Here is a 26,827-nt window from a genome sequence, read left to right on the forward strand (position 1 = left end):
TACAGACTTCTTATACTAGAGGTTCATAAATAACCCAGTTTTGCAAAGTGATGATGGTTACTTGCAAATACATACCCTGCGAATAGGTATCCTGCAAGTAATCGGCAACTTGCCGGATTGGATCCTCGATGTTAGCTGATTGTTGAATGTTTAGGGCTCTTTTGACTGAATGCATTGTGTGAACATCAGTTATTTTTGCAAATTTACTGTGAATTTAAACATGTCAGACAGCACTTGGAACATTTTCCTCCTTAGAAAGCAGAAACCAAAACCAACCTAAAAAAATAATTAGAAAAACAGCCAGCCTCACAGCATGAATTATTAGGCTCTGAGCCTAGCAATGCATGTATTTCCTTTCATGTGCCAATCAGGTTTGCTAGCATTTTAAGAATGAAAATATTTCAGTGGTTTCAAATCTACAGAGTGATACCAGGATGATTAAAATGGAACTCTTGAGCACAGGCAAGATAAGACAAACAAGGTTTCATAGCTAGTTTAAAAGACACTACACTCAGCATTTCAACTAATACTGGACACAGCAGAATTTTTAGTGATCTCACATTACACTAACCCAAAGGAATGAGTTAGCACTAATTTAACAACCTGAATGGTGGGGGGTTATCTGGGCATATACATAAAACTGTTGCTTATTGGCAAGTTTCTAAGTTGTCAAATAAAATCGGCACTCCTACAGTTGGTTATTTCTTTGTTGGGATAGAAACAAAGAGACACAGAGAAGAGTTTTCGTGGCCTCTTTAACGGAAATGTACATTTTTGAACAGTCATATTAAACAATAAAAGCAAATGTCAACTTAAAACTTCACAGGCGTAGCACCACATTAAGACCACCAGCAAAGCAACCCAAAGTGCTCCCTTTTCATGTCCCAGCCCACTGTATGATTCGCCAAGTTGTGCTAATGGAGGCACGGCAAAGTCTTAACCTCTCCCTAAGAACAAATCTTCAGGGTTGAGGTGCTCCATTACAGTCCTTGCTCAAAGCCACTGACTAGGTGTCAATCAAAATCCCCCCTTACCTCCACAATACAGTCCCACAACACATACTCAAACAAATGCTGTGGTGATAAGCATAACAGAAGAACTTAGATTTCATTTGAGCTTTCCTGACAAGGAAACGTGGAGTCCTATGACATTTGCCCAGTCAAATGCCACATGCAGAATCACTAGCCCAACATGCTAGTATGTTGCATGTGTCTCCAGTAACCACCATTAAATACAACTGAGTGAATAATTGACAATAAATGAGCTCAGTGTGTTTCAACTTTTTTTTTTGAAAATTATCCACAGACTGAAAAGGTCTTGAAATGTATTTTCATTCAAAACCGCACGAGAATCAAAATAGTGCTTGAAGATCCTGATTAGGATGAGAGCCACATCATGCCTACTACCATAAAAACAACACAATCCCTGCCTCGAATTGCTCAGTACCTGGCCCTAAGATTAATTGAACAAATTACTACAATTGAAGGTACAGTTTGCTCTAATGTCTGCAATCAAATGATGTCACATCTTTAATTAACATAGAATCATAGAATAGTAGGACTGGAAGGGACCTCAAGAGGTCATCGAGTCCAGCCCCCCGCCCTCAAGGCAGGACCAAGCTCCACCTACACCATCCCTGACAGATGTCTGTCTATCATACATAACTACATTAATTTTGAATGTGTGACTGACATTTACAGTCTTCTCAGTAGACTTAGCTGGACTAGTTGGGGGAGAAGGGGTTGTTATGTAGTAATGTGAGAAAACAGAGAGCTTACTCAAGTTAATGAGCTAATGTGATTGTAAATGCAAATGTTAATCATCCACAAATATTTGTCCCAGGACACAAACTTTTGTCCCTGGTCATGGTTCAACCTTGAACTCAGGCTAGGCTGGTCTATGACAAGTAACAAAGATTTGTGGATGGTTTGTGTTAGCATTTGCAATCAGATTAAACTGTTGTTTGGCACACAGCAGTCAAATATGACCAAGATTTTTTTCCCTCCTTGTGAGTACTTCCCCCAGAGTTGCTTGTAATAGGATGGTCTTAGTGCAACTCTTATGTCTGGGCTCCTGGGGGAAAGCTATTTTCCCCCTTTTTTATTTAAATGTATAGATCACATCTGTTTAAAAGCTGAGGTCAGCAAATATTGGTCAACAGACAATAACCAATTTAAGGGAAAGAAGCTTCAGGATTGGAGACATTAGAAAGCCAAATTTTATAGACCTACCACTTTCTTGCTCTCTCTGGATTTTATTTTTGGGGGACTTTAACATGGAAAACCAAAATTTTCCTCAATTAAATTGATGAACAGATACCAGCTTAAAACTTGAAGACCAATTCTAGTGTATGCCATTCTTTATACACATCAGAGTTTAACTATTTTAATCGAAGCCATGCAAACAGTTCATTGTATTCAGAAACGAACTTTTATGAAAGTGAAATATTTCCATCAGCAGAGGGCTATCAGACACCTATCTTGTTTGCACTGTTCATGAATGTTTGTATGTGTATTCCTTATATTGGGGATATTTTGGGTTAATTGCCTGAGGACTAAGCATACTGTCTATAACATATAAACCCCGCTCTTGTCTCTACTTTGTTTGCTTTAAGAGTAATTTCTCAGCTATCCAGTTTACTGTATGGCAATGATTTCAAGCTATAATTAGCCAGTAGGAAGCAGAGCTGTGAATACCACAGCATTTGGAATCTGTCTTTGTTTTTTACCATTTCTTCTTCCCTTGTTTTGTCTTGGCAGAATGACCTTATATTTTTGAACTCTTAGATCAGATTAAAGCAAGAACAATAAACTGAAGAAATGGGGAAAATATAAAACCTGTATCTGATAGACACAGTGAGCAGCATATGACTCATGCTGTAAAAAGGGTCCATGTGAACTAAGACCACAGAAGTACTATATGCACTGCACTGAACATAGCACTAGAGGGACACAGATTTTGTTTTTAAACATACACTTGCTTTTCAGGTGTACACGAACACAGCATTAAGACCAACCCCTGAAGTTCCTTAGACTGCCACCTAGTGCTCACACTGTATCATGTTTTCCTGATCGCCTCTGTGAGACAGAGATGATAACTCTGATTCTTAGCTATGATAAGCTTCAGAAGGGTAGCTGACTTTGGGCTTGTCTAGACTACACTGAAGTTTCCAAAGAGGAATTTTCCGCAGGAATTTGCATATCTCTTTCCAATCTCACTTTCGAAAGCAGAGCTTTTGAAAGTGAAAGTAGTCAGGACGTGGTTTTTTTGGCAACCGCCCCCTTTTTCAAAAAGCTGCGTAAACCTGGTTTTTTGAGGAAGAGTGGCCTTTTGAAAAAGGGGAGGGAAGTTGCCGAAAAAATGCATCTCAACTACTTTCACTTTCGAAAGTGAAATTTCCCATGGAATTTGCATATCCTCTTTCAAAACTTCAGCATAGTCTAGACATAGCCTTAGTCTGTAATTCAAGAAACTTAAAAAACAACGAACAGTCTTGCTGCACCTTACAGACTAACAAAAAAATGTAGATGGTATCATGAGCTTTTGTGGGCACAAACCACTTCTTCAGATGAATGGATTTATTAAAGGTCCAGTTTCTAAATAAATAGGGGATATGGGGAGAAAAGGGAAGAAAAAGAAAAAAGGGGAAAAATAGTCAGTTAGTGTGTCCATGCTGCATGAAGCTGATAGAGAAGCTACTAATGTTTCACGTAACATGTACGCTTACTCTGAAATTCCAAGGTCACTTGCCCAGAACTAGCACTATTTCCATTATTATTTTTAAGTTCTTAAGGGACCAGCCCAGCAGTCTCAGTTATGTCCCATGAATACTGGATATCTTTTTAGGCATTAACTAACCTACTCCATATGGAGCTCTAAATGGGTTAGGGCGTCCTTTTACCCTCAAAGCAGTGATGCACACAAAAGAGAAACAATCTTTTCTTATCATTTACGTGCACTACAGAACCATGGGAAACAGATACCAGGTGTGCAGACTTTGCTAGAAAGCAGCTGGATGGGTGAATCTGTGGTACTATGGGAACAATATAGGGGTTTAATCTAGATGTCCATATTATAACCACAATCCTGGAGGAGACTGATAAGGGAAAGAATTAGTTTTACGTGATAACAGGTCTGCAGTGCATTTTCAGTTTCAGACTTGTTAATGAAAAAAATGACAATTTTAGCTGTTAAAAAGTCTGCAAGTGAATAATTGTGGTAAAAGTGATAATTACTAAATCTCATTATAGTGAAGCTAGCCTAGCGTGACCACCCTAGGGATCAGTTAAAAAAAAATCAATTGCTTTTCACAGGTTGTTTTTTAACTCAAAGGTCAAATAAAAGCATACTGAAAGCTTGAAGTATATATAAAGTGGTTTAAAACAGAACATTGCCTTCATTCAAGTGTCACTGAATTTATAAAAAACTGCTGCCACTTTGTTCTCAAATGGTACTGTTATCTATACAGTACCCATCTAAGGATATACATGGCATCAGTAAATTACAATGTAGGCCCTAAGCCTGCTAACAGATCAGTGGGTTTCAGAACTCGAGGCAGATAGAAAAAGTATGCACATGCACATCTGCTTTCAGGATTTTCAGTCATTTGCACTCCATATTAAGTTTCTTTCTAAATGTAATAGAATATTACTAAATCTAAAAAAAGTCTGTAAAATGTGATCATACTAAAATGGAAGAGTTTATTGAACAGTTAGGGAAAATTAACTCTAAAACTGAAAAGGCATTAGAATTTGATTGTTCAGACATTGAGGAGGCTCCATTATAAATATAAATTAGTGATTTTCTGTGAATTGGCTAGGGAAGAAAAATATTTCTAAAGACTCAAATTACCTGTTTAAAAATACCTTAACTCACAAAAGCAAGGACTACTATTACTTTCACTAAAATGATGGACTGGTTTAAAAATGAATCCATCCCATCCAACCTAGTATTAGGTTGATGATGTGCATTTAGCAGTGCCATCTTTCCAATGTCATTTAAAACAGATTTGTTGCTTGTGTGATTCTTACAGATCCCAGTGCACTTCGGACAAAAGCAAGGGAGTTAACACTGGTGTGATGTCATAACTAAATTCTAATCTCAGGTTAGGTCTATATTCTAGACTTTTGCTAACACAGCTATAATGAGGTGCAGTATGTACTGACATAGCAGTGGTAGCAAAAAGCCTCTCGCATAGACACAGTTATACTAGCAAAATAGCACTTTTGCTGGTTGCGACCCAGTGCACCCCTGAATTCACCCCGTACTTGCTATTGTAATTATCTTTGAGCAAAATATGGCTGGTAGGATTACATTTGAAGATTAATAATGTGCATGTCTATAATATCATGGTGAAATGTCTATAACCACATTAGATATAAAGCTTTGAACATAAACTGAAATGATAACTGAAATGTATTTACCAGAAAAGTCTGAGGAGGGATGATTTTGTTTCTCATAGACCAAAGACAAGCCAGCAGCTCTAGCTAGGTGACATCAAAGTTGATTGGCAGTTACTGGTCAAGTGGACATTCTTTAGTAACAAAGCAGGGGAGACAGGAACAGATTGCTCTGCATTTTAGCAAATGACTACATGGAACCTCTTTTACCACAAGACTCCTTGTTTCCATCTACAGAGAGAGAAGGAACTTTATCTAGTGGCAACTGCAGGACAATGCATTTCAAAAGGATACAGAAGTATAAAAGTGAGGGGGCAAAAACTCCCCACTTTCACTTTCTTTCTTTCCCTCTCTCACCTAAGATGACAAAGGAACTAGCTCTTTGAATTTGATGGTTCATGTTGACCTGAGAATTTGGTCAGCAGGGAACATGGGGTAAGGAGTTGAGCTCGACCAACCAAGTCTAGTTTTTCAAGTTGTAGCTACTAGAACACATTTTATCTTTAGCTCACCTTTGACCATTTCTGACTAACACCTTATGCTTGTACTCATTTAAAACCGTATATAAACTTGTTTTATTTTTTTAAAATCAAAATTAATCCAGTGTTGCATTTAAACTGAATTATTTGGGTACTCCAGCTGATGTAGCAAATTGTTGAATTTTGACACCTTACAGGGGCAATGGACCTTAAATATCTGAACTGGACAGTGCAAAACATATGCCTTGGGGAAAATTCAGGACTGGGAATGTGTTGGGTCCATCCTGTGAGTGATAACTGAGGCTGGTAGAAGCCTCCAGGATGTTAAGCAGGAGGTATTTCACTATTCGTGTAGTTGATAGAATTTTTATCAACTGCACAGTTAGTTGATAAGGGAAGGCTCTCAGTCCTGGATCCAGAAGCTACCCCCTCTGGGGCTCTGCTGTTTAAATGAAGTAAGAGCCAGGTGGGCAGGCAGCCTGGCTTCTACCACAGGTACTACTGAAGAGCCACAGCGAGGGATATGTCCCGGACCCAGCCATAAGCCAGGATCGAGCAAGCTCCTTTTAAGCTCTTTCTGCCCTGCTGCCTCTGATACATAGGCAGCAAGGGGGGGATGCGAGTAGTTGGATAGTCAACTTGACTAACCGATAAGCCTAACCTTATCTGTCAGTCAGCTAATAGACTACTCTCTTACATCAGTAGGCCAGAGTGTGACTAGCATGTTGCTGGAAGGCTATAGCAATACAAAGGCACTCATGGTCTGACTTGCATGGGTTTTTTTGGTGACACCACTGGTCTAGGGTGCACACTAGAATATGACACTTATATAGGTTTTTTCCACTCAGAGGCAGCTGTGTGGAAAGACATTTAATAGTGAGAGTGCTGAAAGCCAGTCCCCTCCCCATTGTCTGCCCCATTATCCAGAGCTGGGAGCAGGGCTATGTCTCTAGAGGGGACATGGACAAGGGTAAAGGGACCCTGAGCACAGAACAGGCAGATAGGACCCTGAGCAGCCAAGATCTTGGGAAGAGGGCCAGCAGCAGAGCCCCATGTAAACCTGGGGGTCATGCAGCACCCCCTATATCCTTAGTTTCTGCATTTATGCTACGAGGGAGGAAAGCTCAAATAAGATGGGCCAGGAGAAGTGCAGTTTTGCTGCCATAAACTGCAGCCACACTGGGAATGCTTTGCCAGTAGAGTTTACCAGTGTAGTTAATCTGCCTGACCGCCACTTGTTTAGCAAAGTTTTTATCATGCCCTTATCACCATGGTATTTTCATAAAAGATAACTGCATTCTGCCTGCTTGAAAGCCTCCTGGGCAGTTTCAATTAGATATTGTCCTAAACTGTCATATAGAGTTACTGGGCACTGGTAAGTAGCTATTGTATTTCCTGTATGCACCAGATTTGGAGTTTTATTGGATCTGCTTTCATTAGTAAGGTTTGCAGGACTGGGCAATCACTTGTGAAGCCTTAAAGAGTTCTTATGCTGAAAAGTACACAGGGCTTGATCCTGGACTCAAGCCAGCGAAGCGTAAACGCAACTTTAAATACATGAACAATCCCACTGAAGTCAATAAAACTTATGTTGTGTTTATCCCCAGGTATCTGAGGTGTTATTACTGGGCAGTGCGCACTTTAATTACCATTGGTGGCCTTGCAGAACCGCACACGCTCTTTGAAATAATCTTTCAACTACTGAATTTTTTCATGGGTGTCTTTGTGTTCTCCAGCTTAATTGGTCAGGTAAATAAATGAATTGATCACTAGATTTCCAGTTGTGTAAATGACTGCAGTGTAATGACAGCATACTCTTGATGGTCTCATTCATATACATAATACAGAAAACTCTGACGTAGAAGATCAAAAAAATCTCCACTCTCGATATTTTTTCTGACAGATGTATTTAGCTATGGTAGTAGCCCCATGAATGAGTAGACCGCCATTTTTGAGACCCCAGCTCCAGTCCTGCAGTTGGGTCCTTCTGATGAACTCCACCTGGAGGCCTACCCCTATGGCTCAGATAGTCGCATCAGAGCTCATGAATTTATGCAACTGGCTTATGTTAATTGCAATCAGGGATGCAGAGAAGGTTTTGGAGGGCCTCTGGTAAAATCTGGCACTGCTTGCTCCCAGCTTTTGCAACCTGATGGATGGGTTTGTAGTGCTTCTCAGGCTTAGCCCAGCTAGCAAATTTCAGTGAGTGTTGCTGTGACTCCATGTGCCAGGTCAGTCAGGTTTTGGAGCCCTCTGATATAGGGGGCTATGGGTAAACTGCCCTTTTCCCTCCCCTCACCCGCTGAGCAACCCTGATTGAAGTAAAGTGATATCACTCTTACAAATATGAAAGGTACAATACTGCACTGAATGCTGATGTATCTGTGCGTTATTTAGTGTTCCCCTGATTTTACAAAGTTTTAGGTAACTCCTAAGAACTCAGTGAAACAGGAGATCTACTGTCTGCCACGTATTACACCTGCAAATTTGGCACATGTCAACCTCTGGTTAAGATTAAATTGGTGTTCTTGTTTTCAATTCATTTGTATTGTCTTTTGAAAAAAAATGCAAAGTTTCCAAAGTAATATGCATCAACAAAAGGTTGTTTTTAAAAACTAACTCTTGAAGTGACATTTGAATTGCAGCAGGTTTGAAAAGAATTCTCCTGGATGCAGAAGAACAGTCATAGATCTTACATGTGGCAGTGAGTCCTATTGGACTCCTGCAGAAATCGCTGTATGATGGTGAATTCAAATAAGGCAAACCCTGTGGCATTTAATTATATTTCTGTTGTCCACAAGATCTGAGAAAGTTTAACAAATCAAGTGAAAAAAGTGTGTGTCAGGTAAATAACAGGGCATAAACCGCTAACTTCTTGGTAGCACAAGGAGTGGAAAAAGAAATACTAAAATTAGGGATGTAAGAGTGTAACTATGGATTCCATTATGGCGACATGCTGGCTCCCGGCTCTGCTCCCAGCAGCCGGCTCCCCAGGATCAGGGCTAGCAACCAAAGCTGGTGTGTGTAAGCTAGCTTAAGCACACCAACTCCCAGCTGTTAGCCCCATTCCCAGGGAGCTGGCTGCACTGAGGGCTCTGCAGTTTTATACACATGTAGCCATGTAACCATTAGGATTTTTAATAGCTACATGGTTATATTTTTAACTGTGTTTTACAGCCCCAACTAAAATATCATAAAACAGACTATGCCTGTAGTGTTTGCAATATATCCAATCCAGCAAACTCTGAAAATATCAGCAGAGCACCTCTTCCTAGCCTGATGATGAGATAAAGTTGAAGAAATTCTTACTAAAGAGCCAAATCTTTGCACATTTTTCTCCTAACCTAGATCCTTTATTAAAGCCTCTGTCCCGCAGTTAACTCTCTGCAAATGGTTAACTCTCCACTCTACCTGTGCATAGTCAATTGAAGGATCAAGGCCTAAATATAGGTACAGGAAAAGGTACATGAATATCCAGTCAATGGAGAACTTTTGAGTTTTCAAAGATGGTTAAAGTTACTTAAGTTCTGCTTTGTTACATGTGTATCAATCCAGAGTAATTCCTACTGAGCTCTATAGAGTTCCTCCAAACTTCCAACGTGACAGCAGGATTTAGCCCACAATCATCTTAGTAATTGGTCACCACACAGATATTTGAACATTCTACCAAAAATGTATTGGTATCTAGAAAATAGTGTTTTCAAATATTAATGCATTTAAATTTTTATAAAGTGATATGTGACTTTTTTGTAAAAATGTTGAACTGCTTTTCTGCAAAGACCTTCAAGATTAATGTGCAGCTCTAAGTTGACTTTTATGACCGATTAAAAATATCTGATGAGAGAAACACTGGCAAACTTTTACGTCTAGTGGCATCAACTGGTGTTAACACATTTTTAACTTCAGTTCTGATTTGCCACTGCATGCCAAACAAAGAGGGGCTTAATTATTGAATTTTAAAGGAGCATCTTCAATTTAAAAATCATGCCTTCATCTGAAAATATTTTACCTACAAGCAACACAAGATTCCTATATCTGGAAGATTTATACTTTAATTTATTCATTAGACTGTATTTTTCACTAACTGCAACATGGAACAGAAAAGTATGTTTAAAACCAGGAAAAATATAAAAATCAAACTGACATTCAGGGGTAGCTATGATATGTGAAACTATTTCTAACATGACTACATTAAGATATGTAGTCCCTCTTAAAAACAACAGATGAAAACTAATGCAATTTAGTTTAAATCCATTACCACTAATATATATTAACACGGTGTCTGTATTTGCAAAATGATCACTTAAAAACTCAAAACTTTTACTGCCAAAATGTGTTCTGCTGTAACAACTGATATTTGCAGATGCGAGATGTAATTGGAGCAGCTACAGCAGGACAGAATTACTACCGTGCCAGCATGGATAACACTGTCTCTTACATGAACACTTATACAATTCCAAAAGTAGTTCAGAATCGTGTTCGAACCTGGTATGAATACACCTGGGACTCTCAAGGAATGCTGGGTAAGGCGACTCTCAAACTATACCATATCTGCTCAAATACTGACTCTCAGCAGAAATGTTCTGTTTAGAGCCAAGGAATACATGGATCTTTTCTGAATTGCCTGGGAGTGGGTGAGAGAAATGCATAATAATCTGACAGATAACTAATGTCAAAAAAGCCAACCCAACATGCTGTTTTGTAGGGCCTTCAGAAACACACACAGGGGTGGCCCGTGCCTGTAGGCAAACTAGGCAGAAGCCTAGGGTGCCAAGTTGCATGGGGCGCCAAATTCCAAACCCTGCCCCTTCCATTTCCCATGCCTTACCTGGAGCATGGCTTCCCTGCGGCCAGGAGGGGGGTAAGTCCTGGGAGAGGCAGCACATGGGGGGCTTTCCCCTGTGCCACGGGGGGGGGGGGGAGAGGGGAGGCTGGCCCTGGGGGAGGAGGAATGCGGGGGTTTCCTCTGCCCCGCGGGAGAGTCGGCCTCGGGGGAGGAGGAACGCGGGGGGGGGGGGGGTTGTCCTGCGGGGGGGGGGGTCGGCTCTGGGGGAGGAGGAATGCAGGGGGGGAGGTTTGGCCTCGGGGGAGGAGGAACGTGAGGGGGTTTCTCTTGTGCCATGGAAGGGGGGCGGGGGGAGTCAGCCCCGGGGGAGGCACATGCCGTCTTCTCTCTGGGGGGGTGGGATCTTGGGAGGAGGAAGGTGCAGGGGACTCTCTCCCCCGACTGGCACCCTGTTCTCTCACCCCGGCCCGCAGCCCCCGAACTCCATCCCCAACCCCCTGGCTCTCAGCCCCCAACCCCCTGGCCTCCAGCCACAGAACTCCATCCCCAGCCCCTCGGCCCCCAGCCACAGAACTCCATCCCCAGCCACCTTCTCCCCAACACAGAACCAAAACCCTCAGTCGATATCTGCCATTGGGGATGGCGGGGTGGGGGGGCGCCGATTGCATGGTTCGCCTAGGGCTCCAGTTGCTGGCAGCTAGTCTAGGGCCACCCCTGAACACACACATTAAGAAAAAAACTGTACTAGAATTGGTGGATTGAAGTGTTTTCTAAGAGGTAAAATCATTACATTTAGTATTTGCATGCACTGAAAGTGTAGTATTTAAAGATGGATCACTAACCTGAACTTCCAGCAACACAGCAAGAAGACATCAATGGTAGTCTTCATATGCAGTTCTGAGGCTGTCTTGAATATTTGAAAAGTAGACTACATCCAGGATTGGTACCTGTTGTAATAAACAGCTACATTTTTTGAATTCTCTTTTCTATAAATAAAGTATCTGGAGTCTAAAAACAAGCCAGGGGTTTTCACATGTTTATCCATCTATAATATTGTTCTGACTAGAGTTCAGGAGAAGAGTTTACTGCACAGTTTCTTAGTCTGAAAGAGTATTCGTCTGTTAGATCTCATGTATGTTACAGATGATTCTATTAGGCTATTCTGTACAAGGAATAGGTTCATTTTTGATTATTTTTAATTCCCTTGCTGCTTTTTGTTCTTCCTTTGGATTTCAACTTTGTAATTAGGAATTATGGGGTCTTTTTTTCCCTCTTGCAGATGAATCAGAATTACTGGAGCAGATGCCAGCCAAGATGCAGCTAGCCATTGCAGTTGATGTGAACTTTGCCATTGTCAATAAAGTCGACTTATTCAAAGCAAGTAGTTTTAAAAGAGAATGGAGCAACATGTTCTTGTGAACTATAAAATCTAGTTTTGCGCAAGTTGCAATATGTAGGATCTTGTTATATTAAAGGCAAAATAATGTCAAGAGGTTGCCAAGTGAATGGAAGCTCATATTTGGATTGAGCCCAGTGCCTATTTCTTCATCCAAAGCAGAGGCAAAATAGATTGAGTGAAATGAAAATATTGTACTGTTATTTTAGTGCAGTTACATTGGTGTTATGGGACCAGAATTAGAGGTGGCAAATAGTGGTATAATCTACATAACTGTTCTGGAGTACAGCCGGTCTCCAAGTTGCAAACAGTCGACTTACGACTGTTCGCAGTTACGACCAAAAATGTCGTAAATGGCAGACCCTGAGTTACGAACGCGATCCGTGCTTACGAACAGCGCGGTCGCGTGTAACTCAATGGGATCCGACTTACAACCAATTGCTTGGTCCATAACCAGTTCGTAAGTGGTTGTATAACTAAGGCTTATATAACTTAGTTGTATAACTAAGGCTGTATAACTAAGTCAAGGAGGCAGAAAGATGAGGTTGTAGAAGGAAAAATTACCCTCCATAGGATCTGCATCATTTGCCCATGCTTACTCAGTGCTATGTGAGGGCACAATTCTCTTACCTGTTTTAGGTATAGGAAAATAACAGATACCCCAGATATTACTTTTGTGAGAAATATGAGCAAATGGATTTTCTAATTATTATTAAGTAGTTTTAGTTGTCTCAGGGACATAAGCGTTACATGATCATTCAAACTGGGTCTTTGCCATGGGATTAGTAAGAACTGTTATACTTTCCCAAGGCAAAGAATGTAGAAGTCTTCCTTTTTTCTTTTTTTTTCTTTTTTTTTAAAGTAAAATGGTAAGTCATGACATATCCTAGTTGTAATTTTTCTAAGCAATTTGTCAGAGGAAATTATGAGAGAGGTTAAATGGATCAGGCCAGATCCTTGCTGGAATAAATCACTGTAGTTGGTGTTAAAACATCCATGTAGCTACTGAAGACACTACTGCTCACAGGTTTGTACCACTAGGGGAATTTTCTGCTGTGAACGGGTGACCAGATTACATTTTTATATCACCCAAGCAATATTGCACTAGAGAATACAGCTGTTATCATAGCACTGAATGCATTTAATTAGACAAGCATGAGAGTCACATACATATACAGACATCTTTTGGTAAGAAAGACTATTCTTTCAAAACTTCAGAGAAGACAGCTTGAGGAACTCAGATAATACCATAATAAGGGCCCTACAGGTAACGACAGTTTCTCCAGCATTCTCTCTATGCTCCAGAAATTGACTTTTATGACCCTTTAAATCCATGCTGAGTACTTGAAGCCTTAGCTCAAGATATTCATGTATTACTGTCTCTTGCTTCCCAGCAGAAACCTGCTGGTAATCATTTCAAGTACTGCACAAGTATAACAAAATTCTAATTATTTTTAATAGGGCTGTGATACGCAAATGATTTATGACATGCTGCTGAGACTGAAATCCATTGTGTATTTACCTGGTGACTTTGTCTGCAAAAAGGTGAGCCTGTTTGTTTTTCAAATGTAAAATAATGAACATGCTAGGATAAGAGTACAGCTGTAGGTCAAGAGTACACTTTCAACTAAATTAATCCTTGGTGAATTACATATCATAAAAATAATTATGATTTACAGAGTAATAATGATGTGCTCTCAGGTTTTAAGCTGGAACAAAAGGCCATATGGATTTTATTACTAATTAGTTATTACTTATATTTGATAATATAAGATGTTGGCAGCTTGGGAAACTGCTTTGCAGAAATTAAGTTTGCATATTTAAAATGGACTGTCGCAGAAATTAGAAGGTCAAAACTTTTGCATGTGTGAATATGCAAACAGACTACAGATCTTAATCTGAGATGTTGCAAATGCTCAAATTAAAGGTTCCAAATATTTGGTATTTATATGGCAGTAGTGCTCTGAAACTCCAGTTAGATGCAAGCCCTATTATGCGAGGTGCTGTACTAACACATAGGAGGACACAGTCCTTGCCCCAAAGATCTTACAATTTAAAGCCCAGATCTTCAATGATGTATGGTCATGATTAACTCTCCCCACTATGTGCAGTCCCGTTGATTCAGTGATACTACTCCCAGTGCTAAATATGTGCATAAGGAAGATTTAGTCACGGAAGTCGTGGATTCCAAGACTTTACTAGATCCTCCATGACATTGGTATCCACTATCAGTGGTGGGGGCAGAGCCAGAATTGTACGACCAACCAGCTGCTTTGTCCAGAACTGGAGCACTGCATCCCCTTGCACCTGTGGTGCTAACTGGGACTGTGTGCCCCCAACCTGCTACATCAGTGGGAGCCGAGGGAGGAGCTGTGTGTCTCCTTTACTCCGGTGGCTTCTCCTGGGGCTGGAGTCGGGCTGTGCACCTGCATCTCTTGGCACTGGCTGTGGCAAGGGGAGGGTTGGGTGTCCCTACCCTGCAGCATAGGCTCCTGGGTGTCATTCCCTAACACACTTAATTATAATAAAAGTCATGCCCAGGGCACGGCTCCTGGGAATTTTTATTTATTGCCTGCAACCTGTATGTGAATATTACTACAAATAACCATAACAGAACCTTAACTTTCTGTGTAAGTTTGGGAAGCTCAGGTAAGTAGGCTCATACCAGACTGGGGCCTTAGCCACCCAGTAACACAAAGTGATGGGGAGGAGGAGTAAGAACATAAGAATGGCCGTACTGGGTCAGACCAAAGGTCCATCTACCTCAGTAGTCTGTCTGCCGACAGTGGCCAGCACCAGGTGCCCCCGAGAGGGTGGATGAAAGATAATGATCAAGCAATTTATCTCCTGCCATCCTTCTTCAGCCTCTGACAAACAGAGGCCAGGGACACCATTTCTATCCCCTGGCTAATAGCCTTCTATGGACCTAACCTCCATGAAATTATCTAACTTCTCTTTAAACTTTGTTATAGTCCTAGCCTTCACAGCCTCCTCTGGCATGGAGTTCCACAGGTTGACTACATGCTGTGTGAAGAACAACTTTCTTTTATTAGTTTTAAACCTGCTACCCATTAACTTCATTTGGTGCCCTTTAGTTCTTCTATTATGGGAACTAATAAATAACTTTTCTTTATTTGCCCTCTCCATACCACTCATGATTTTATATACCTCTATCATATCCCCCCTCAGTCTCCTCTTTTCTAAACTGAAAAGTCCCAGTCGTTTTAACCTCTCCTCATATGGGACCCGTTCCAAACCCCTAATCATTTTAGTTGCCCTTTTCTGAACCCTTTCCAAGACCAAAATATCTTTTTTGAGGTGAGGAGACCACATCTGTACACAGTATTCAAGATGTGGGCGTACCATAGTGTTATACAAGGGCAGTAAGATATTCTGAGTCTTATTTTCTATCTCTTTCTTAATTATTCCTAGCATCCTATTTGCCTTTTTGACCGCCGCAGCACACTGTGTGGAAGTTTTCAGAGAACTATCCACGATAACTCCAAGATCTCTTTCTTGATTTGTTGTAGCCAAATTAGCCCCCATCATACTGTACGTATGGTTGGGGTTATTTTTCCCGATGTGCATTACTTTACACTTATCCACATTCAATTTCATTTGCCATTTTGTTGCCCAATCACTCAGTTTGGTGAGATCTTTTTGGAGTCCCTCACAGTCTGCTTCTGTCTTGACTATCCTAAACAGTTTGGTATCATCTGCAAATATTACTACCTCACTGCTTACCCCTTTCTCCAGATCATTTATGAATAAGTTGAACAGGACTGGTCCCAGGACTGACCCTTGGGGTACACCACTAGTTACCCCTCTCCATTCTGAAAATTTACCATTTATTCCTACCCTTTGTTTCCTGTCTTTTAACCAGTTCTCAATCCACGAAAGGACCTTCCCTCTTATCCCATGGCAATGTAATTTACACAAGAGCCTTTGGTGAGGGACCCTGTCAAAGGCTTTCTGAAAATCTAAGTATACTGTATCTACTGGATACCCCTTGTCCACATGTTTGTTAACCCTTTCAAAGAACTCTAATAGATTAGTAAGACAGGATTTCCCTTACTAGACAAGTGATGGAAAAAAAATACAACCACAGCTGTACAATGGTAGATAGTGCTTCCCTTAGATTGTAAGTATTTTGGGATAGGGACTGCCTCTTTCTCTCTGTCTGGACAGCACCTAGCACAGTAGGGTTCTGATCCATAGCTAACATGTCTAGGCACTGCTGTAATACAAAGAACATAGTAATAGATTAAAGTTTTGACCCTGCAATTAGAGTCAGGTGGCCTCCTCAGTAATGAAACTCTAGAAATAAATATTGCTGGACACAAGCACTGTGTTTTGTGTTGCACTAACAAAATAAATCATGGCCAGGAATGATGCATTAATTCCAATCTGCAGCTGTAATTAGAACTGAGTAAAGAATTGTACAGGAAGGACGTAGTTCGATAGGAAAGAGATGCAACTACAGATAGACTAGCCCAGCACACACTGCTAGGTTACCTTGAAGAGCAATGTGATCTGGAGGAGTGAGCCGAGACAGTAGGGAAGGAATCCCTGAAATTTCAGTCCTGGCTTTGTCACTGACGGCTGTTGTGTAAACTCACTGAAGTCACTTCACTTCTCTTCTCAGTGTCCCCATCTATAAAATGCGAATGATACTTATTCACCTCGCTTACAGGGATGTTGTGAGTTATTGTTTGTAAAGCCCTTTGAACATGTAAAACACCATATCAGTGTCCAGTATTATTATATCATGCTATGCTTTAGCCTGCTAAATGACTTCAGTATGGCTAGATTTTGTCATACATATATCTGTCAATCCTTTGTAGTCAGGTAAAATCTACTTCATTTGGATGCTAATTAAGCAGCTAGCAAAGGCTCAAACTCACTGGCATGTATAAAGGAGGTAGGAAGAACTTTGATTGCTTCATTATTCTTGATTCTCCTTTTAAATTATGGAAATGAGCATTGAAAAACATTTAAAACACTGAAGTACTTTTTAACGCACAGTTTATGGTCCTCCTTAGATACACTCCAATTCATATATCAGGTTGCACTAGATCCCCACAGAATTACTCCATTCTAGTGCCAATTACACCATGGTAACTACTTATCTCATCCACTGGATGCCAGGTTGTAATAATATGTTAAATAAAAGAGCATTCATGAAACTGAAATACTCACCCAAAGAAATGAAAACACAGATTGATAGCCAGACATGAACTACTTCAAGACAAGCCAAAAAGAAAAAAAAAAACAACAGAACTCCACTTGTCATCACCTACAGTCCACAACTTAAACCCTTCAAATGCAGAATCAACAATCTACAATCTAGCCTGGAAAATGACCCCTCATTCTCAGAGGCCTTGGAGTAAAGGCCAAGCCTCGCTTTCAGACAACCCCTATACCTCAAACAAATTCTTTCCAATAACCACGCCACACACCTCCAGCAGAATCATCCAGGAACCCGCCCCTGAAGTCAGCCCCGGTGCCAACTCCCCACACATCTACACCAGTGATTTCATCACTGGAGCCTACCACCTGAGCCACCAAATCAGAGGCTCATTTAACTGCACATTCACTAATGTTATCTGTGCCGTCAAACGCCAACGGTGCCCCACTGCCAAACTGGACAGTCTCTCAGGGAAAGAATTCTCAGGGAAAGAATTAATGGATATAAATCAGATATCCGAAAAGGCAATACACAAAAAACCAGTTGGAAAACACTTTAATCTACCTGGACACTCTTTAATGGACCTCCAAATTGCCATTTTGTTTCAGGCAAATTCCACAAACCAAATACACAGAAGGATTGGAACTTAACTTCATTTACAAGTTTAATTCTTAAGCAAATGGTATGAACAAAGACATCAGTTGGCTCGCACATTACCTTCCACATCCTATGACTTAATCTACCAACCAAACAATGGAGGTGCTAATGTTTCTTATCAGCCTCTTGCATTTTGGTCTTTAAGGTGCTACTAGACTATTTGATGTTTTTTAAGTTTTTCCTGTTACAGACTAACTCAGCTACCCCTCTGAAGGTATCTACTCACTCACTCTCTTTTTAGTTCCCCCCCTCCTTTTTCCTTCTCCCCCCTTCCTCCTTCCCTTATTTATTCTTGGATCTGGACTTCTAATACTCCTGTCATCTTAAGAAGTGGGCTGTGTCCACAAAAGCTCATAACATCAACATGTTTTGTTAGTCTTTAAGGTGCTACTAGTCTATTTGTTGTTTTTAAGTTTGACCTGAACAGTTAGCCAAGGATTTTGTGAATTGATTCCATTAGGAGAAATTGATGACAGAATCAAGTATTACTTCAATGTACTCCAGTTTATTTATAAAGAACATTACCCAAAGTCTTGTTTCCCTAAACTCGGTAGGAATCAAACAGCCAGGGACATTTTATTTGCTCTCAGTACCAAGTCCATTTTTAGCCAGAACTAAGCCCAAAAGCATGCTCTCAGGTTTTTCTTAAAGTCATGTTACCAGAACTTTTGTAACTCTAATGGTTCCTTGTTTTCTTCGTTATCTGTGATATATCTGCTTGTGTCTTTTCACCCAGACATAATCTTGCATTTTCTCTCTTTCAATAACACCCAGCAAAACCCATCTGCCTATATAACTCAGTTCTGTGTTTTGGATCTTGACTGTCTCATTGATTTTGAAGGAACTAGATATAGTGTAAGGTAGGATCCTGGTGGGTGTAACTGCTCTCCCTTCACTCGGGGATAAGTGTGAAATACCTTTTACTCACAATAACATCTGACTCCACAAATTATATCACAATCAAGTTCTAATTCCCCATAAAGGTGGAGAGGATTTGTAAAGAGGCATCTGTCGGTCTACTGCATTCAAAGAATGTCATCCTGCTATAACATGTAATGTTTCTGTATCCAGGGAGAAATTGGCAGAGAGATGTACATCATCAAACAGGGAGAAGTTCAAGTTCTTGGAGGCCCTGATGGCACCAAAGTCCTGGTTACCTTAAGGGCAGGCGCTGTATTTGGAGAGATCAGGTAACCCAATAGCTGTTTATAAAGCTGTTTTATGGAGCTGCTCAAATACTCAACAACAACAACAACAAAATGAACCAACAAACAATTCCATGAATGTTGCCTTCTTTCAACAAGTACTACATCTGATGAATAACATTTTTCTTCATTTGGCTTTTTCCATGTTTGTGACCAGGGCCCCAGGGGGACCGCATGGAGATTGCTTATACAGGGCAAAACTTCAAAGAATGGGGGCAGACAATCCCAAAACTAGAGATTATTTCTAATAATTAAATTCACTGTTCCAGCTTCTACAACACTTTACTGGTTACCCAGAAGTCACACCCCAGTCCCCTTAAAACAGGCCTGGGCAAAATATGGCCTGCAGGTTGGATTCAGCGTGCCAAGCAACTGGATCTGGCCTGCAGATGCAGCGGGGGGCCCCAGGCAAGCTCCCCTGCTTGCCCCGCAACCTCACAGACACTCAGAAAAGTAACTGCCGGACCATTTCTCTTTCAAAATTGTGAACCTGGAAGGGAGGGGAGAAAGGCTTCAGGCGCTGCCCCCACTCCCAGCACAATCCCATTGGCTGGTTTCTGGCCAGAAACTGGCCAATGGGAGCTGCTTGTTTGAATAGCTGGGAGCACATGAAGCACCATGCCTACCCTCCAGCTCAGTTATTCACATAAGCACATGGCCCTGCAGCCTGTGCAGGTGGAGGCAGGCAGGCTGAGAAATGTTTTAAGCTCTGCAAGCAGGCAGGCAGGCAATATGGTTGGGCTGCTGGCTAGTAAGTCTCCTGGTCAGAGCCTGTCTCTGGCACCCCAGCCCCTCCCTTCCCCAACCTTCTCCTTTCCCCCCCAACATACCCAGACCTGCTGCCCTCCCCTCCTGCATCCATACCCCCTCCCAGATGTGGCACCCCAATCCTCTGCCCCAGATCATCATCCCCTCCTACTCTAGGTCACAACCAAAACTCCTGCACCCCAGTCCCCTAGGTCACAACCCCCTCCTGCCCTAAGTCACATTCCAAAATCCTGCACCCCAATCCCATCCTAAGTCACAACTGCTTCCTTCAACCAAACTTCCTCCCAGACCCCACTCTCCCTCCAGCACCCCAATCCCTTATCCCAAGATCCCTTCTGCACCCAATGTCCATCCCAGACCCTGCACCTCCTCCATTAATCCCATGGAAGAGTGCAGCCTTTGACCACCTTCCAAAATCTTGGAATGCTCCCCTCCCCCGTGAAAAATTATTGCCCATTCCTGCCTTACAATCCAGTCTTGGGCTCCTACCCAGGCAGCCAAGACAAATTTGATGATTACTGAAAATCTTGTTCAGCATATTAAAAGATCTACCAATCCCAAAGGATCAGACACACTGCCCACCAGGCCAATGAATATTTCAGATCTTACCCATATACATGCTTACACTCAATTCTTATTAACTAACCTAATTTAAAAAAGAAAAACAAATATTAGTGGCCTTGGACAAACATGCTGGGAGTGTTCCCCAAGCCTTTATAAATGTATAAAGTAACTAGGTTAATTGGCCATCAACTGAGGTACAAAAATCTAGTGCAGCTCAACCATTTCATACTCCTAGAAAGGAGATTCAGCATTTGTATTAAGACACTGAATACATGGCATTGTGTCACTTAGATTGTTGCCACTGGTGACAGTGAAGTTTGTAGACTCCAAGATACATTGCTCAGATCTGTACTTGTACAGGTGTCTAAACTTTTACTCGGGTACCCTACTCTTCATGCCAAGTTGCTATATGTGAAGCTAATCTCTTTTATCACTTTCAAAACATATTCCCCTCACCCTCAGACAGATAATTTACAAGCTGTTAGGCAAACAGACCTGCACAACTTGCCAGGGTCCAGGTGTGGGATGTGATATAACAGACTCAGAATCAAGGTCAGAAAACAGTGATTCATGTATTAATGGTGTGGGATCATTCACTTAACATTAAATATTTTTTCTATAACGTCAGTGCCATGTTTTATTTCTGATGTCAGTAGTTTTCAACCCTAAAAGGGAGGGGATGCCAAATGTATGCAGAAAGTTGGAAACTTTTAGACTGAAATGAGTGACTGCTTTGAAGTGAGTCTCATCTGAGAGACAGGTTTCTATCCAGCAAAATTTCTTACATTTCTAGTACTACCAGGGCAGTGGTGAGTGACCATTAATGAGGCAACATTTACCTAGTTACCACAAAGATGGGCTATGCCAAGTACAGAGAAGCACTGCACTCTCTCAGTTAGTGCAATTTGGTAATTGTGGGTAAATGTGAACTTTTTAATGATGAGTGCTGAATTAAATGAAGAAAAAAAACCAAACATCTGGAAAAATCCTCTTAACCCATGCAAGCTCTAATCCCTACTTTCTGTACTGCTTCTATTGCAGCCTATTAGCAGCAAGTGGAGGGAATCGGCGGACTGCTAACGTGGTGGCACATGGATTTGCCAATCTCTTTATTCTAGACAAGAAGACCCTCAATGAAATCTTGGTGCACTACCCCGACTCAGAAAAGCTCCTGAAGAAGAAGGCTAAGTGCGGCCTCTACCGTATTGGTTTAGATACAGAATTCAGAATTTTGATCAATAATTATATTTATTTCTTAGAAAAACTGGTTCTTATCTGCTTGTTATGGGACTGTCAAGGTAATTTTTGGTAGATTTCATGTCATGGCAAGGATGCCAGTAGTCACTGAAGAGCGATAAAGGTAAAAGTCTCAGCTCCCCTTTCCATAAAGGATGCCAAACAAGCATTTAGAAGCAAACAGGACTCCTAAGTTGCCCAACCAGTGCTTCACCGTGGACTGCATTGGTCCTGTTCGGACCTGTGATCACCTAATGTGTTGCTTACCCATTTTCAGTGCTGCTGGACTATACAATATATAATGGTCTGAACATCAATTTTAAATCAAATTGAAAACGCCATCAATTTAGCTATGAACAAGACACAGTAAAACAAGGCTCTCTGAAAGACTTAAAAAATATGTCAAACAAGGTATCACTGGTAAAACAGTTAATATTTTCACTATGCCTAAAACCACTAACTTTGTACACTTTACTGTGGCGTCAAACACTCACACAGATGCAGAAGCTTGCCCCCCACTTCCTGAACTTTGCAAGAGAAAACATGAGCAAATCAGTGATGTTTCAAATGACAGTGAAGATACCAATTGACAGTTGCATTCAGTACACTAAGCTACCTCCAATTCCCATTCACCTTACCATAATGCACCAGCACTGCAACCCCACTCAATCTCCAACTCCAGAATTTCAAGCTGCAACACTGAAACATGATGACAGGAACATGGGTCATATTGCACATTAGGAAATGAGAGTAGCTTTGGATCTACAAAAAAATAAAAAAAATCCATTCGGTAAACCTTGGCATAGAAAGATCTGCCCACAACCTGTGCAATCTCTGAAAAGAAATAAAAGCATGGTAATCAGCTTCTTGATGCTGCTCACACCTGCTGTCCTGTGGCTCTAGTTGAGGTCTACGGAGTTTACTGTCACAAGAAAGTTCTGGATATTATATTGTTAGTGCCTGCAAAACTGATAGAGTTTTAGAAAAGTGAGGTCCAGCCTAGTTTGCATCATCAACAAAAATATGCACTAAACTGTGATTCCATTTTCCTTGTGGCTGATAATCAGGCATAGCACAGAATGGGAAGTCCCTGGATTGTCTTCCTGATACCACATTGTATGGTCAGTGCTGGTCATTAGAAAGCGTTTGATTCCAAACAGTGATTTACTGAAGGAGTCTGACAGAGATAAATCAACCTGGCACCTTTCTGATTCTAAGCACCTAACAGTGATTCACACTGCAAGTCATTTGAACACATTAGCTCATTCATATCAGTGCAAATCCACTAGCAGAACAAAGACCCACCTGAAGTGTAAACCAGAGAGATTTTTGCCTCACGTACATATCGCGGGGCGGGATTGTAGTGTGTTCTCTTTTTATACCTCTCTCTCACCTTACCTTATACAATTCTCCTTTAATGTGACCTAGTTTGGAGCACACATTTGTTTTATCGGTATCCTGCAGAGAACAGCAAAATTCAAAAAGCAGCAGTTTGCCATAGATCTATACTCTAGCGAATGATACCTTCCTGCCCTTTTTCTTTTCTACTGGGCTTAAGATGAAAAATGATCCTGAAAAAAAGCTACAAATGTTTCATGATTTGATTTGGAGTTTTAGCATTATCTTAGCATTAGACTGGAGATTTCTCACAGGGGTTTATTATCTTCCATCTTGTCTACAGGGTGCTGCTGAAGGAGAAGGGTAAGCCCACTGAAGGGCCACCAGTGCAAGCAAGAGGCATGGCCAGCTTCTTTGCACCAAAATCAGAAACTCCTAAACTATTCAAAGCAATGCTTGGAGGGGCAGGGAAAGGAGGCCTGGCTATGCTGCTCAAGCTGAAGAGAGAGCAAGCAGCTCAGGTAACCCACAACAAATACAAAAAAGACTGCTCGGAATGCTTGTTTCTGAATGACTAAGAAACCCTTATTAAATGCAATGAAGTAATTCCCACACAACAGACTACTTTAGGGATATGCACATTAATAATAATCCTGTTCTGGTCTACTTATCCACTCGTAGGTGACAGCAGTAAATTCTGTCTCCATTTCAATATTCATACCTTATCTTGTGACTTCACACTCAGAGTAAAGCATGGGTTCTTGGATCATGTCTGCAGCACTAAGCAATGTATAACTTTTTCTCATAGGAAAAAATTGAAGAACAGAAACCCGAACCAGAGGAAAAGAAACCTGAACCGGCACCTGAACCCACAATCCCACCTAAAACATCTGTGCAAAAGGAAGAGCAAATTGCAGCTTCTGAGCCTTCACCTAAACCTGTCCTGCACAGAGGAACCACTAATAAATCTCTTATCATCACCATGACTCCTGCCCCCACAGCAGCAGAAGGAGAGATTCTCACTGTTGAGGTCAAAGAAAAGAGACAGGAGTAGATGAGGTTGTGGTCATACCTTGTCTTTCTGAGGGAAAAGAGGGGATGTGTGTCTTCGCATCAGAATGCGAAACTGTTCTCTTCCCTCACCCCAGGGAGAGAATGTACTTGATCTCCAGACCTTGATTGTATGGTACAACATTTTTTGTAGCAAAATAATTAGAGCACCGATTGCATCTTTAGGCCTATTTATTTCTTGCTTCTTCCATGCTCTTAATCTTTGCTCCTACTTCTCCTTATCTCTGTCCTCCTAGTTCTGTCTCTCTTATTGCTCTTCCTCCTGGTTTTTCTCTTGATTAGTTTAGTCTTTATTTTCATGTGTCTCTTTTACTATTTCCTATTCTGGTTTCCTATCATAATCCTTTACTTTTTTACTACATTAGTATTGCTGAGGTCGTTAACATTTGCCCTTATTTCTCTAACAAGTGACTTCCTTTTATAACCAACATAGGCTCAATTCAACTACAGTTCATGGTTTGAGTGGTTTCAGTTTTGCTCTTCAGGTGGCATACAGCAAAACCATCCTTAATAAAAGTCAGTGCAATCACCAAAAAGAGAAAGTGGATGATAATTCTGCAGGTCTTAACCTCAAAAATGTTGAAAGTAGGAGCCTTCAGTTCAGTAAAGTTAGCTGAATATACTAAAATAAAAACTATAGCTATGTTTTTCAAAAGCAGCCTTTAAATTTTCAATGCACTAACAACCCCAACTCTATCTGAAGTTCATGGGAACTGTAGGTGGCTCACAACCTTTGAAAAAGAAGGCCTCAGTAACTGAAGTTGAACACCCACAGTTAAAGACTGTTTTTTAAAAATGTAGACCATTGCAACCTTATAGCTACTGCTGATCTTTTTGTCAGTCATAATCAGTTCCTACAGTCATAACTCAGGCAAAATTTTGAGCTGGGCAGGAAATTATTTTGCCATTCTACACCAAGACAAACCTGAGACCTTTCAAAGAGTAATGAAAAATGAGAGCACAACTTGATATCAGGCTCTCTCCTACCCTCCCCCCCCCCCCCCCCCCCAATATCCCAGGTACATTGGGTTATGGTTTTTGGTGCATCTCTGGTCAGAAATTCCACCCTCAACCTGAGAAACTATTCCTAAGGAAAATTTATTGAAACTGATTGTTGAAAAATTCCCAACCAGCTCTAACTGAAATCAAAGGGAGCTTTGCCTGACTAAGGTTTGCAGTTCAAAACATTATGTGGTGAAGAAGCTCTACCCAATCTCTTGGAAAATCATCAATATGTTCCTTTGGGGTCTTAATATCTAGGATGAAGATTCCCGCCGAACTACCAACATACAAAGAATAATGGCTACAAGTCAAGAACCAACTCACATAAGAGAAAAGTGCCTCCCATGCACAGGAGGAACAGAGCCAGGCTGGAGAATTGATACAAACCAATTCTACAATTATTACACACCCAGTAGCATGTTAATGCTCAAACTTTTCCTGTTGCCCCTCCACAAAACTTCCTAGGCAATTTATTCCAGAGTTTAACCACCCTGACAGTTAGGAAGTTTTTCCTAATGTCCAAACTAAACCTCCCTGCTGCAATGCTGTCTTGTCCTATCATCAGAGGTCAAGGAAAATAATTTTTCTCCCTCCTCCTTGTAAAAAACATCCTTTTAGATACTTGAAAACTGCCATCATGTCCCCTCTCACACCTGTATTTTCTAAACTAAACAAGCTCAATTCTTTGTCTTCCCTCATAGCTCATGTTTTCTAGACCTTTAATCATTTTTGTTGCTCTTCTCTGGACCTTCTCCCATTTCTCCACATCTTTCTTGAAATGTGGTGCCCAGAACTGGACACAATACTCCAACTGAGGCCTAATTAGCACAGAGTAGAGAAGAAGGACTTCTTGTGTCTTGCTCACAATGCTCCTGTTAATGCATCCCTGAATCATGTTTGTGGAGTACTTTGCATTTGTCCTTAATAAACTTCATCCTATTTACCTCAGATCATTTCTCTAGGTTTGTCCAGATCATTTTGAATTATGACCTTATCCTCCAAAGTAGTTACAACCCCTCCAAGCTTGGTATCATCTGCAAACTTAAGCATACTCTCTATGCCAATATGTAAATTGTAGAAAATATTGAACAGAACCAGTCCCAAAACTGACCCCTGTGGAACTGCACCTGTTATGCCTGTCAAGCATAACATTAGTAACTACTCTCTGAGTACGGCTGGACTGCAAGGCTCTGTTGGAAAAAGATACAAAATGTGAAGCGCATGTAGTGTGTCATCTTTTCCCTATACTTTTGTCAGAGGCTTTTCCAAAATTTGGCCTGTCTAGACTGGGCCAAATTTCAGAAAAAAAACCTCTTTCAAAATCCCCCTTCTCCATCATGGAACAAGGAATACAGGGGCTACCAAAAGAGCGCATTTGCTCTTCTGCCAAAAAAAAAAAAAAGAAAAAAAAAAAGAAAAAGAAAGGCAGCGTGTTCCCTGGATGCAGCGGAGCTTTTTTGGGATACCTCCGACATCCCAAAAAATACCCAGCAGTCTAGCTGTACCCTCTGAGAATGGTTAACCAGACAGTTATGCACCTACCTTATAGTAGCACCATCTTGGTTGTATATCCCTAGTTTATTGATAAGAAGGCCATGCGAGACCATATCAAATGCTTTACTAAAGTCTAGGTATACCACATCCACCATTTCCCCTTTATCCAATAAAAGAAAGCTATCAGATTGGTTTGACATGATTAAGTTCTTTACAAATCCATGCTGGCTGTTATCTATCACCT

At 41.0% G+C, this 26,827-nt stretch overlaps 1 protein-coding gene across 1 annotated transcript in view; it reads left to right on the forward strand.

Moving 5' to 3' along the window:
- Nucleotides 1-24,070, forward strand: part of CNGB3 (cyclic nucleotide gated channel subunit beta 3) — a 110,787-nt gene extending 86,717 nt beyond the window's left edge. The window contains exons 11-18 of the mRNA XM_014581634.3: nt 7,486-7,627; nt 10,242-10,401; nt 11,944-12,041; nt 13,522-13,605; nt 18,977-19,095; nt 21,484-21,630; nt 23,360-23,537; nt 23,825-24,070. Of these exons, the coding sequence (XP_014437120.1) occupies nt 7,486-7,627; nt 10,242-10,401; nt 11,944-12,041; nt 13,522-13,605; nt 18,977-19,095; nt 21,484-21,630; nt 23,360-23,537; nt 23,825-24,070 (1,174 nt within the window). The remainder of the gene's footprint in view (nt 1-7,485; nt 7,628-10,241; nt 10,402-11,943; nt 12,042-13,521; nt 13,606-18,976; nt 19,096-21,483; nt 21,631-23,359; nt 23,538-23,824) is intronic.
- Nucleotides 24,071-26,827: the final 2,757 nt, after the last annotated feature.

The sequence above is a fragment of the Pelodiscus sinensis genome, chromosome 2 (assembly GCF_049634645.1).
Source record: "Pelodiscus sinensis isolate JC-2024 chromosome 2, ASM4963464v1, whole genome shotgun sequence".
Lineage (NCBI taxonomy): Eukaryota > Metazoa > Chordata > Testudines > Trionychidae > Pelodiscus > Pelodiscus sinensis.